At 56.6% G+C, this 12,438-nt stretch overlaps 1 protein-coding gene across 2 annotated transcripts; it reads right to left on the reverse strand.

Annotated features, from left to right (window-relative positions):
* Positions 1 to 3,738: 3,738 nt before the first annotated feature.
* CXXC5 (CXXC finger protein 5) lies at positions 3,739 to 10,275 on the reverse strand. 2 transcript variants are annotated; one of them, XR_009419594.1, is made up of 2 exons: positions 9,365 to 10,275; positions 3,739 to 4,789 (listed from the first exon to the last, which is right to left on the reverse strand). XR_009419594.1 is itself a non-coding variant. In XM_059483937.1 (2 exons), the coding sequence occupies exons 1-2, from the start codon at positions 10,232 to 10,234 to the stop codon at positions 4,745 to 4,747; spliced, it is 831 nt and encodes a 276-aa protein (XP_059339920.1). In that variant the 5' UTR covers positions 10,235 to 10,275; the 3' UTR covers positions 3,739 to 4,744. The 2 variants fall into 2 exon arrangements, 1 of the variants encoding a protein (XP_059339920.1); XM_059483937.1 differs by having other exon boundaries at positions 9,449 to 10,275.
* Positions 10,276 to 12,438: the final 2,163 nt, after the last annotated feature.

A 12,438-nucleotide genomic window follows, 5' to 3' on the forward strand; every position in this document is an offset into this window, starting at 1 on the left:
TGCCAGGCCTGGTGGTGCTCTGGTCCCCAGGGCAGGAGGACCTCAGGCAGTTTCTGTGCAGAAAGCGCCCTGTGATGGCTGCAGTGACATCCCCAGCCTCCTGCAGAGCCACAGCAGGGCGGCCAGCCAGGGCCCATGGCCAGCTGGAGCTGCAGCTTTGCCTTGCTGGGGACACAGCTCATCCGAGGGTGGGCTGGTGGGATGCAGGAATGGGTGTCAGCTTCCACCTACAGAGTCCTTTCCAAGGATGCTGCTGGGTAAATATCCCCCCACCCCAGCTCAGGCGTGGGGAGATCTCAGTGTGTGGGGGTCGGCAGGAATCCTGGAATTCCCAGAGGTGAAGTGATGCAGATGTCAAGCCTTTATCATGGAGAAAGGATCTCCCATGGCTCCTCTCCCTTGTGAAAAGTCCTTTTCAATCTTTCTCTGCTGCAGAGACAAGACAGCATCCCACAGACCTTGTGGGACCCTCCTCCCCTCTCCCACACCCAGCAGGCAATGTTTGTGGGGAAGGAGCCAACACAGACCTCACTCCCTCTGGAGAATGTGCAAAAAACGAGGCATCCTTAGCCTGAATTCAAAAACTCCACAACCTTTTGGAAGAACTTCAGCCGAGGCTGGAAGTGGGGCTGGAAAGCTGCCATGATGTGTGACACCGGGAAGGTCACCTGGCCAGCTGCTGGGGAGCAGAACTTGGGATGATTATTTCAATTAATGGTCCCAACTGAGCTGTCCCAGCAGCCCCAGGCTCCAGCCTGAGCCAAGCCAGATGTGTGAGAGTGAGCATCCCCCAGATGTGTGACAGTGAGCATCCCCATGCCTGGGGACCCCCAGGACACCTGCATTGGTCTCATCCGGCTGCTATGGGGCTGCCAAAACCCCAACCAAGCTGGTGTCAGCTCAGCCCAGGACAGGCTGGGAAGCACCCAGTGATGTTGTTGGACATGCTGATGGCTCTAACACGTGGCACCAGGGCTGGCTTGTCCCCACAGCCCCCTGAGCTGTGATAAGCCCCTACCAAGGAAAGCTGAGCAGATCCCACCCTCTCAAAGTCCCACTGGAGCGGTGGGTGTGAACTAGCTCCCCTCCCAGCAACCAGGATTGGGTGCTCATGGAGGTTCCCACCTCACCACAGAGGTTCTGCTGCCTCCCCTGCCCAGCCCTGTTCCCCCAATGTCCCATCCCCTGGTGTCCCGGCAGTGGCAGCGGGAGGTCACGTCTGGCCGGCGGCGGGCCCGCCATCCGGCTCAGCTGAAGCACATTTTGTATTTTGTCCGGCGTTTCCTGCATCCTGCCCCATGCCCAGGTCGGGGGGGCAGGTCAGCCCGGGGTCAGCCGCTAATTGCAGCCCGGGGGACGGAGGGACGAGGCTGGGACCAGCGCCAGGCTGAGACCCGGCACGGGGACACGGAGTGGGGACACCCTGCAGCCCAGCCCGGCACCCCACAGAGTGCTGGGGTGTCTCTGGCACCGCTGTGAGGGTTCCAGCTCCTGCTGCAGCTCACCCCAGAATCCATCCTGTCCAATCCAGGTTACTCCACATGGAAAACATCACTGCTGGATCAGCCCAGGGTCTGGCCTCACCTGGCATCACCTGCTGGCACCTTCCCACGCCACTAAGGCAAAGCGGGGTTGGGGACAAGGCTGTGCCCTCTGTGACAGCACGCCCTAGGGCCACAGGCAGGTTTGGTTGCCCTTCTGCTAACTCTGTCTAATGAGGATGTTAATTAGGAGAGACTCGAGGCCGGCCCTTGTGGAGTGCCCTCAGTGGAGGGTTGTCCCTCAGTGCCGTGCCGAACTCGTTATCCTCATCCCGGGTGCCCTGTGTCACCTGGCTGCCAGCAGGTACCCTGGGGACAGCAGCCCTGGGTGCCACTTCCCCAGCAGCAGCCGTGGGGACAGCCCAGCACAGCGGGTGAGCAGGGAGGAGGGGATGGGTTCGCCCTCGGGGATGCCTCAGGTCCTGCTCGTTAGGCAAAGCTCCAGGCCAGCACAGGCCACCCTCCCACACACTCACCTGGGAGGCAGGGATGGAGCTCAGCACGGGGTGAGCTGTGAGTGGGATGGTGGGCACCCAGTACCCCACATCCCACGTCCCCACCTCCCCATCCCACTCACGGGCAGGGTTTGAATCCCACATCTTTTTCTCCCTAAGCTGTTTACCTGCATGAGGAAGCCCCTGCTCCCTTTGTCCCCTGCTGATGTCCATGTCCTCCCTGGCAGCTCCATATCCCTGCTATCGCTGTCCACCCATGGTCCCTGGCAGTGCCCTGCCAGCCTGGCACAGTGGGGTTTGCTGTGCCATGCTGTCATTTCCCCAAGCATTGCTCTGTGCCAACAGCCCCGAGCACAGCCCTGTAGCTTGTGACACAGCCAGAGCAGGGTGACATTCCCAGCAGTCCCCAGCCCCAGCTGTGGGTGGGATGAAGCAGCACCCACTCTGCAGGTCCCCAGGGGATCAGGGCTGGGGAGTGGGCTCTGTGTGCTGCTCCCCAGCCTGGGACAGGGGCTGGCTCCCTCCAGGTGCCAGGACTATGCCTTCAATAGCCCCAACCCTTAGCCACAGTCATAAAGAGAGCAGCCAGACTCCTTTTTCCCAGCACACCCCCACCACATTCCTGCTAAGTGCTTTCGGCTGTGGAGCAGCCTGGCTTGGGAACCAGCTCCCAGCAGCCCCTGGCCAGTGCCACCCTGGTCGGAGCAGAGCCATGCACCAGAGCCCTGCTGGGGCATGACCAGGGTCTGTCTGTCTGTCCCTGCAGGCCTCAAGCTGTGTCACTCACCACACTGGCCCAGCTCCATCACTGTCACCATGTGCTGAAGTGGTTCCCACACCCAGCCCAGGGCTCAGCTCTGCTGTGACCAGAGTGCCTGGGCTCCAAACCACCCCGAGCTGCAGGAGCAGTGGGGGAATGCTGCTGGAGAGGGCATCTGGGGCAGCTTTCCCCAAGGGCTTTCTGCTCCATGCCAGCAGGTCGCTGCTGGGCAGGGACAGAGCCCACGCACCGCCGTCACCCCCTCCTGCGGGTGCACATCTGGCCAGCAGATGCTGGCCCAAACGCTGGCTGGAGCTGGGGACAAAGGCTCTCGCTCCCTCCTCCCAGCAGGGCAGAGCCAGCACTGCCGGCTCCAGCCGGATCTTTTACTGCCAGGCTGGGAGGGCCCTGGAGAACCTCCGGAGGACTGGTAGGAGGTTCCCAGCCCACCTGCCTGGAGTGATTCCCAACACAGCACCCAAGCACTGGCAGCATCGTCCATGGCTGAGCCCATCCAACATCCCCTCCACCCCAGACAGCTCCTGCTGATCCAGTACCAACATGAGGCCAGGCTGGAAAGCCATCCCAGGGCCCACTCACCTTTGGGAGCTCATTTCAGACTTGTCCCAGCAACACGAGCCTCACAGTAGTTCTTCATTGCATTTCAATGCAATATTGCACTTCAGTATTATTTCACCAAAACAAATGGTGCTGGCAATGCTGGGTAAAACTCCAGGCAGGTCAAGGAAATATCCCCAGGAGGAGCCAAGGCTGGCTTAGCCCAGGCACTGCCAGGATTAACCATGGGGATTTAGCAGCCAGGGCGACTCCAGCTCAGCTCATCACACCGTCCCACACACTCTGGCATTGTCACTGGCGAGGTCCCCACAGCCAGCAGGACCACAGCATGTGGGCCACCACCACTGCTGGGGGGCTTGCAGGGCTGGACAGAGGGGTGGGAGAGAAATAACCAAGCTGGAAATCATGACACAAAACATGCATTCATTTTATTCACAAAAACAGCCTGGATCGCTAAAACATTACAAACAGCATTTCATTTTAATGATGGAGAGAGAGCTGGAGAGACTGGGGGGTGAACAGAAGAGAAATATCACTTTGCGTAACTGCTTCAGCACAGGTCCTGCAATATTTGTTTTATTTTGATTTTAACTTCTGTAAGTTTACAAAAATTACATCTAGGAGTAAACCGTTGCAATTAGGAGGATTTTCTGTACGCAGCATTTCTTGTTCTATATTAATAAACTAACAACGACTTTTTTTTTGCCTTTTTTTTACTCTTTTTTTTCCTTTTTTTGAATTCCGCCAGTTGTGTAGCAATTGTTTTCTTCCACCATTTATACCGACCCTCTTGTGGGTTAAACTTCCAGAGGTGAATGGCGAGGAGAAGGGATACTACATCGCTTTAAACATATTCTCATTTATAAACATGAAGTTGAGGCATTCTAGAAACTATCCACTCTATTGTATGATGGGAAAGAATCAAATAAAAAGTATAAATGAGGGTGCAATTAAACAACTGTGCTAAATTACAGTAGTGCTTATTAGTAACTAGATTTTAAAAGGTTACTGTAAATTTACATTCCCTACACAAGTACTGCATCTTTCACACATAAACAACATCAACACCAAAACACAGAAAGAAACTGATTGTCCATACTCTGTCTATTAAGTCTTGGTACTTTACAGATCCATTGTTTTTTTCTTTTAATTATTTTTTTGTTTTTTATTTGAAAAGCAGTTAAATGTCTGACTAGGACTCGAAGATGTTAAAACAAACGCAAAAAAAAAAAAAAAGGAAAAAAAAGAAAAAAAATTATAAAAACAGGAATGAGATTTGCGAGAAAATATTTTTGGTTCTAAAGAGACACAGGTGCATCCATTCATTTCAGCCAAAAATCCCTTGCCTGAGACAACACAAGCAAGCAGTGACATTGCACTTGGATGACAGAGCTTTGGGATTCCCGTTCCTACTGGAACCATCTGAACGCGGCTCCTGTAGGAAGCATCACCTTCTGGAAAGGAAGAGAGACAGGGAGGGGGACAGAAGAAGAAGGGACAAGGCGTTAGGTTGGGTCAAGCACAGGTGTGCAGCACCAGGGCTGAGCAGCCACCCCTCACCCCCACCCCAGCACTGCAGTCCCCAGCCTCGGGATGGATCCAGCCCAGGCTCAGCACCCTTTGGTGCTGCTCTACATCCCAGGATTTCCAACCCACGATGCCAGCAGGAGGGAGACTGGGGTCCCCCTGCTGCCAGACCCCTCCCTAGCTGTAGGCCATTGTTCCCACATGCCCGTGTCCCTATGTCCCCCTGTCCCCGTGTCCCCGTGCTGCAGCTGGCACAGTGGCACAGCCCCTGGCTTCCCCTCTGGCCAGCAGTGAGCACAGTGGCCAGGCTGTGGGCAGTCAGCATGGCCTGGCACAGCCCAGCACAGTCCCCTCACTGCCAGCCCCCACAGTCCCCGCCATGGACAGACAGACACTCAGAGGACAGGAGCCCAGGCACCAGATGGGTTTAGGAGCACATTTGGATGAAAACTGGGGTAGGGAGTAGGAGCTGAATGGGCCTGGGGACACCAGAGCAGGACAGGGGACATGCTCAGCCTCAAGGAACAACCTTTACCCCAGCAGAGCAGCCCCAGGCACCAGCAGGTACCTCAGCCCCTCACAGGGAAGAAGGATGAGTCCCACCAGGCTCAGCCCTACAAAGGGCCAACAAAGGGCCCAACAACAGACAAGATCTCTTAGAAGCCACCTCCAGGAAAGATGGTGTGGGGCCAAGCCCGAGTAGCACTGTGGTACTCTGGAAGGAGAGCCAGGGACATCTTCCATCTGGATGAGATGGAAAGCCTGCAATGTTCATGAGAACATGGGTGGAGTGTGCAAGGACCACAATGTCTCAGTGCCAACAGCCCCAAACAAGGCTGAGCTGTGCCAGCCAGACACACAATCACCACAGGATCACCACACAACCACCTGAGAGGACCCTTCAGGTCCCACATCTCCAAACAAGCAAGGGACACGGATGGGAGAGAGGCCACAGCTGCAGTGACAGGCGTGGGCCAGCAGACTGGCTGCCACGGGGCAAGCAGGAGCACAATACTGAGCCCGTGTGTAGGGCTGGGACACCTCATGTAGCATTCTAAGAGTAAAACCTAATTTGGTCCCTAATTCCATGCAGGAGTTAGCCAGATCTCACTGGGTCCTTCTCTTGGATCAAGACACCAACCAAGCCTCAATGAAACACCTGAGCAGCATCACCCCATCCCTGCAGGAGGGTGTCCCCTTCCACAGGCACAACCCAAACACGGGGCTTGGGCAAGGGCAGAATGGGCAGGAGCTGGTGGTGCCCACCAGGCTGCTGACAGATCCCACCTCTCCTGCTGCCAGCCCATGTTGGGGAGCACATTGAGCTGGGGCAGTCACAGGCATCACCCTGTCCCCAAGGTGTCTATGACACATAATCAGACACCTGGGAAGGCACAAGTGTCTGTGCCCAGCCATGCACAGGCCTGTGGCACTCCACCCTGACCACGCTGGATCCCACCCTAGGCACTGAGTGCAGAACAGGCAGGGCAGGGTGGACTCTCCAGCAAGGGCCACAGACCCAGATCCATCAGCCCAGGGGAGAGGAAAGAGGGGAGAAAGAGGGGGCTCCTCATGGGTCTGGGAGGAGATGTCTGATAAATACCTCTGCTCCTTTATTGTTAAAGGAAGATGGACAAGCAGCTCTAATGTGGATGCCCAGGAGAGATCCCCCTCATGGCCACAATCACAGACTCACAGAATGGTTTAGAGGAGAGTTAAAGATCATCTCATTCTATCCCCTGTCACAGGAAGGGACACCATCCACCAGACCAGGTTGCTCCAGGCCCCATCCAGCCTGGCCTTGGACACTTCCAGGGATGGGGCAGTCACAGCTGCTCTGGGCACCCTGTGTCAGGGCCTCAAACCCTCATAATAAACATTTCTACCTTATGTCCAACCTAAATATATCCCTTTCAGTTTAAAACACACACCCCTTGCGTCTGTCTGTGAGGCTGACATGGGGGTGACAGTGACCCTCACTGGCTCTATCAGGAGCACCAGAGCTCTTCAGCACAGCTTCTCTGGGTGGAGCACAGCTCTGATGAGTCAAATCCCAACTATTCATGGCCTTCATGTGACCTGCAGCTCTGCAGACAAGGCCAGGGTGACCTGTGCAGGGCTGGCCAGCAGCCCCCACGGCATCAGCCAGGGCTGCTGGGGCTGGCAGAGCCCAGAGGAGCCTGGTCAGGGCAGGGACGTGCTGCTGCCTGCTCCCAGCACCCGGCCTGGCCGGTCCCAGAGCCCCAGGCAGCCCCAGCACAGGGGGACACCAGCAGTGACTGGTTCTTCAGGCTCTGTAGATGTGCAGATAAAGCTTAACAGCCACTGAGGGATTTAGCCTGTTTTTTTACACCACCATAAAGGTTTAATTCTATTTTTTTTACTGCTTGATTTTAGACCAATGTTTAATCGTAGCTGCAGCCCCTGTGTGGGCTCTCCAAGGACACTCCTCTGGATGCACAGGGGTGGCAGGACAGAGTCACTGTCCTTCCTCTGGGGGGCAATGGCACTGCTCCCCACAGACAGGGACAATGCCTCACAAAGCCTTGTGAATGATTCAGCCCCATATGAATGGCCACAGAATGGCCCCTCCTGTCCAAGAGCCAGTGCAGGGGTGTGGTGGCACCCCACCAGCACCAGCAGTCCATGGAGCTCTGCATCCTGGCCCTCTCCAGAGCACCAGCACAGGTGCTGGTGGCTGCCCTACAGCTGGCCCAATGTATGAGCAAGGCTGGTTGACAGGTTAGATTCAAAAACCCAGCTTTGACCCAGGTGATCTGGGACATCGGCCGGGGTCATGGTGTCCCTGTCCCTGCCACAATCTTGTACAACCCTACCAAGGTTAACACACAGTGCAAGTGGATGTTCTGAGGGAGGGGAGGGGATGGTCTGTCATGAAAAGGGGATGGTGACACCCTGGAGTGACCCACACCTGCCCAGGTTTCCATCCCACCTGCACGGTGGCATCTCTCTAGACCCTCAACACACCTGGTCATGCCCAGGGGGATGGGGCTCATCTCCAGTGGGGCCCAGCTCTACCAAATGCACAGCTCTATTTCAGTGGCCTCAATTTCCCAGCCAGTCATGAGATGGAGAAACCCATCCCAGAGGTGACTGTTCCATGGGTTCCTGGTGCTATTTATCACCCCCAGACCCAGCGCTGGGAGAAGGGAGCGACTGCTCCGGCTGCTGCGAGCTCCGAGTCTATTGACCCGCTTTAGGACTCTTTGGAAGAAATGAACTTTTTTTTTCCCTTTCTCCCTTTTTCCAGATCACTGACTCAGCAAATTAGAACAAGAATATAATTTAGCAATACAGCGGTTTTTGAAAGACACAGTCCCCCTCTCCTCATCCCCACCTCCCAAATAGATTTTTTTTTCCCCTTCAGTATTCATTCAGAGCTGATGCTAATTGAAAAATGTAGAACGTGGCTAAGGGAGCAGCGGGCTTTGGTTGCATCTGGACCACCAGAGGATGGGCAAAGCCCTTGTGCCAGGATGCATGACCCAGCTGATATCCAGGTGACTTTTTAGCCTATCTGCTTCTACAGAAGGAGGAAGCACACCAGCATGGCTGAGAATGGAGTCAGCTCACAGAAAAATCAAACCTGGATAGCACCTGGGTGTGCAGGAAGAGGGAGGCTCAGCCAGAGCAGGGTGTGCATGGGGCACCCCTGCCCTGCTGGCACCCAGCTCCCAGACACACCATGCCACCAGCAGCTGCCCACAGCCCCGAATGAGTTTCAGACCCACACCAAGCCAACAGACTTTCTCTGCAGTCCCCACATGAATGTCACACCTCCCCAGTGGATTTGGCAAGGTGGCACCCCAACCCAATGGCTCTCCTCCAAAGCCAAGGACATCCACAAGCAGGCCTGGTGGGCAGTGACAGCCTGAGCAGCTGGTCCACACCAGGGCACCTGGGCATCCCCAGCAGGAGCAGGGATGTGCCTGGCTCTGCTGGGTGCTGAAACAGGAGCACTGCCAGTGGGGACTGCAGCACTGCTGCCACAGGAAATCCAGCTGCTGCCTCAGGGACTCATCCTGGCCCAGGGAGACCCGGCACAGCCACTGCACTGGGGATGCTGCCCAGTGCACACTACAGCAGTTTGCTCCCAAAAGCAGGGATCATTGTGCTCCTGCTCAGAGCAGAGTGAGCTGAGGGGCTGGGCTTTGGCTGAACTGTGGCCACAGGTTTGATCATCACCAATTACCCCAAGGTCTGCCCCAAAAAGTCATCCCCCTGCTCTGGGGTTGGATGTTGCTCCCCAGCTCAGGGAGCTGAGGACAGGGGATGCTGTCACCAACACCCCACTGCTGCCTGTGCTTGCAGAGGGGAGAGCAAAGTCCAGCGTGCCCAAGGAGAGACCCCAGCCCTCCTCCCCACATCAATCAACCCCAGTACATAGCAGGGGGTGGGAACTGGGGGCACTGGGCAGAGCACACATCTCAGGGTGAGAGCTGTTAATGAAAAAGGGAAAAATAAAAAAAAATAAGAAGTACCAGGTGTTTTATTATCTAGGGCAAGATCCAAACCCAGGAGCGCAGCCCGAGGAGGGGTTAGGGTGCCTGAGAGGGGCCGGTTACCTCCAGTGCTGCAGAAGGCTTCTTTTTGAGTTCTTCACATTTTCGGAATTTGCAAATCTGGTGGCCAGTTTTGCGATTCCTACAACTGCTGCACTGCTCGCAGTTTATCCGTCTTCGGCAGGGCGGGCACATGCCGCATCTTTTCCGTTTCTTTTTCCCCGAATTGATGGCAGATGCCAACTCATTCTGCATGGGATACTCTGCCAAGCCAGCCATATGGAGCGCGCTCTCTGCCAGAAACACGCCGGCAGGGGTCATAATGAAAAGGCCTGGGTTGATGGGAAAAGCCCCCAGGTAAGGAAAATCAGAGGGGCCGTTCATTGTCTCTGCAGCTGAGACTGCCTCCATGTCAGAGATACCAGTCCCGTGCTCGCTTGTTAGAGGAAGATGCTCCTGTACCACTCTTTTGAGCATTTCTGTCGACTGAGCAAACTGTTGGAGGGCGGTCTGTCCTTCTGAGGAGAGCTCCGACATCCGGTCTAATTTGCTCAGCATACTAGAGATGTTTTTGTGCTTTGAGGTAGAATGACTTTTATCCACAGTCGCATCGTTGCCATTAGCTAAGGGGTTGCCTTTCTCTGAATGTTCGCTTACCGAGCTGCTGCTACCAAAGGTGGAATAGTGGGAGAGTGGACGGGACTTCTTAAGACTTTTGTTCAAAGGTTCACTTATTATTCCACTTTTGTTCCTCCTCTCGGAGTTGACAGGGGGTTGAGAGTCATCTTGGTTATTTTTTTCCGTCTCTGGCTTGTTCCCAGTGTCTTGATGGGAGCCCGAATTTGACATGGTGCCCGGAGCACAACAACCAAACCAACCCCAAAATTAAAAAAAAAAAAAAAAAAAAAAAAGCTGAAAAACCAAAAAAACCCCCAACAAAAAACCCAAAACCCCACCCTAATGCCAAAGTGAAAGACTCCCAAAGCCCTTCTGGTAGCACTGGCCCGCCAGCCACCGGGGACGCTCAGACGGGGCCGCGCATCAACGGGGCGTCTCCTCCCGCGCGGGCTGCGGAGGACTCAGGGTGCTCTCAGTGCACAGACATACTCTGCGGCTCTGGGACACACCACGCGGCTCTGCAAGGAGGAAAGAAAAGAGAGTTAGCACTGGCAAGAGCCAAGAGGCTTTTCAAAGCGGCTCTTCCTCCCCCTGCCATGAAAATCTCAGCGTCGCGAACAAAGGAACTCCAGGGAACGGACCTCGGTGGAGATCCGTTCCGCTGCTCTCCAAAAGGGTCGCCATCCAGACACAAGTGGGGGGTCACAGGGGAAGTCCTGGCCTGGTAGCAATGGCACTCTGATACTTAAAGGCTCTCTGTGCCCGGCTCTCCTCCCCCAGGGACAGCAGCCCCAGGGAAGTCACGGGGCTCATCTCCCGCTCCGCTCCAGCGGCGTGCGGCCCCACACCAGATGGCACCGCAGGCGCCAGCACGATGCTCCCGGGCCAGGAGCTGGAGCTCATGCAAGGGGTGCCTGGTTCCCACCCTGCAGCCACCCTTGTCCCCCAGGCCAAGTGCCATGGAGGCAACAGCCCAGCTCCCACAGTCCCAGGGATGCTGCTCACCCAGCTCAGGCTAGGCTGCACCCCTTCTCCTCCTCTTTCTCCTCCTGGACCATTGTCCCTGAGCCAGCACAGGGCAGGGGAAGGAAGCCACATGGAGAGCAGCAGTGTCCACCTTCAAGTGCCTCAGGGATCCAAAGCATCCTCCTCCAAACCCCAACAGCTGCAGTGTTCACCCCAAATCCCACAGGGAGCTGCACCATCCAATTCTGAGTCACTTCCAGCATCCACTTCCAAATCTCATGGTCAGCCATGGTGTTCACCTCCAAATTCCCATAAGAGCTGCAATGTCCACTTCTAAATCCCATGGATAGCCATGGTATCCACCTCCTAACCCCACCAAGGGCTGCAGTATCCATCTCCAAACCAAACAGGGAGCTGCAGCATCCACTTCCAAGCCTCATCAGGAGCTGCAGTGCCCACCTCCAACCCTATAGGGAGACACAGCATCCACTTCCATGCCCCAGTGCTGACCTCCTGCCATGCCCCAGCATGCCCAGCACACATGCCCAGCTGCTCCAGAAGCGCCATGGGCTCAGCAGTGACAGCAAGAGCCTTCCTGAAGCGGATGCTATGCTGCTGTCCCTGGGGCAACTCCGGGGCAGCTGGGTCCAGTGTGGCTGCAAACACTTGTTGTTGTGAAATTCCTCCTCCTCCTCCCTCCCGAGCACGCACGCACACAGGCACCGCCAAGTAATCAGGCTTTAGAGGAGAAAAGCTGCAGGGCTTAATGGAGCAGGAACCCACGTCCCCACCCCGGCGGCAGCTGGGGGAGGGTGGCACTGGGAGGAGGCCCCTTGTCCACCCCACCCCTCCGTCCTGGCTGTCCCAGCACCTTCCTCTCCAGGGCCCAGACGGGGATGTGGCCACGTGTGGAGAGCTCTGCTGAGACCCTCACTCCTGTGTGGGGGTGATGCAGCAGAGCGAGGGGCGTCCTGCACCCCAGCTCCCCACTCCTGCTCATCCACCACCCGTCGGATCCCCTTCTCCAGTGCAACCCCAGGAACCCCACATAGCCCAGGAGGACCCTTTCCCACGGACAGAGCTCGGGCATCGCCCTTAAAGCGCTGATGGGGGCAAGGTCCTTGTGCCAACAGCCGTGGTACCGGCTGCGGAAGCAGCCCCGGTGTCTCACTCCGGTGCCAGAGCCGGCTCGCCCACGGAGAAACCCCCCCGCCCTGGCGCTGAAAACCGCTTGCTTCAGCTGCTGCGGGATTTAAGATGCAGCGCGGATCGATGCAGGGCTTGGGCTCCAGCCGGGAGCTCGCCAGGCCACGTGGGGAGGGAGGGCTGCGGCGGCAGGACGGGCTGCCCTTCCCCAGCATCCCGCTCCGCGCCAGGCAGGGGATGCTGGGCAGCCGGGAGGTGGGGTGCACCCCAATGGGATGACGGGGTGCTGGGCACATGGGCGAGCTGCTGCCAGGCAGCTCAAC

Source organism: Ammospiza nelsoni, chromosome 16, assembly GCF_027579445.1.
Source record: "Ammospiza nelsoni isolate bAmmNel1 chromosome 16, bAmmNel1.pri, whole genome shotgun sequence".
NCBI classification, from domain to species: Eukaryota; Metazoa; Chordata; class Aves; order Passeriformes; family Passerellidae; genus Ammospiza; species Ammospiza nelsoni.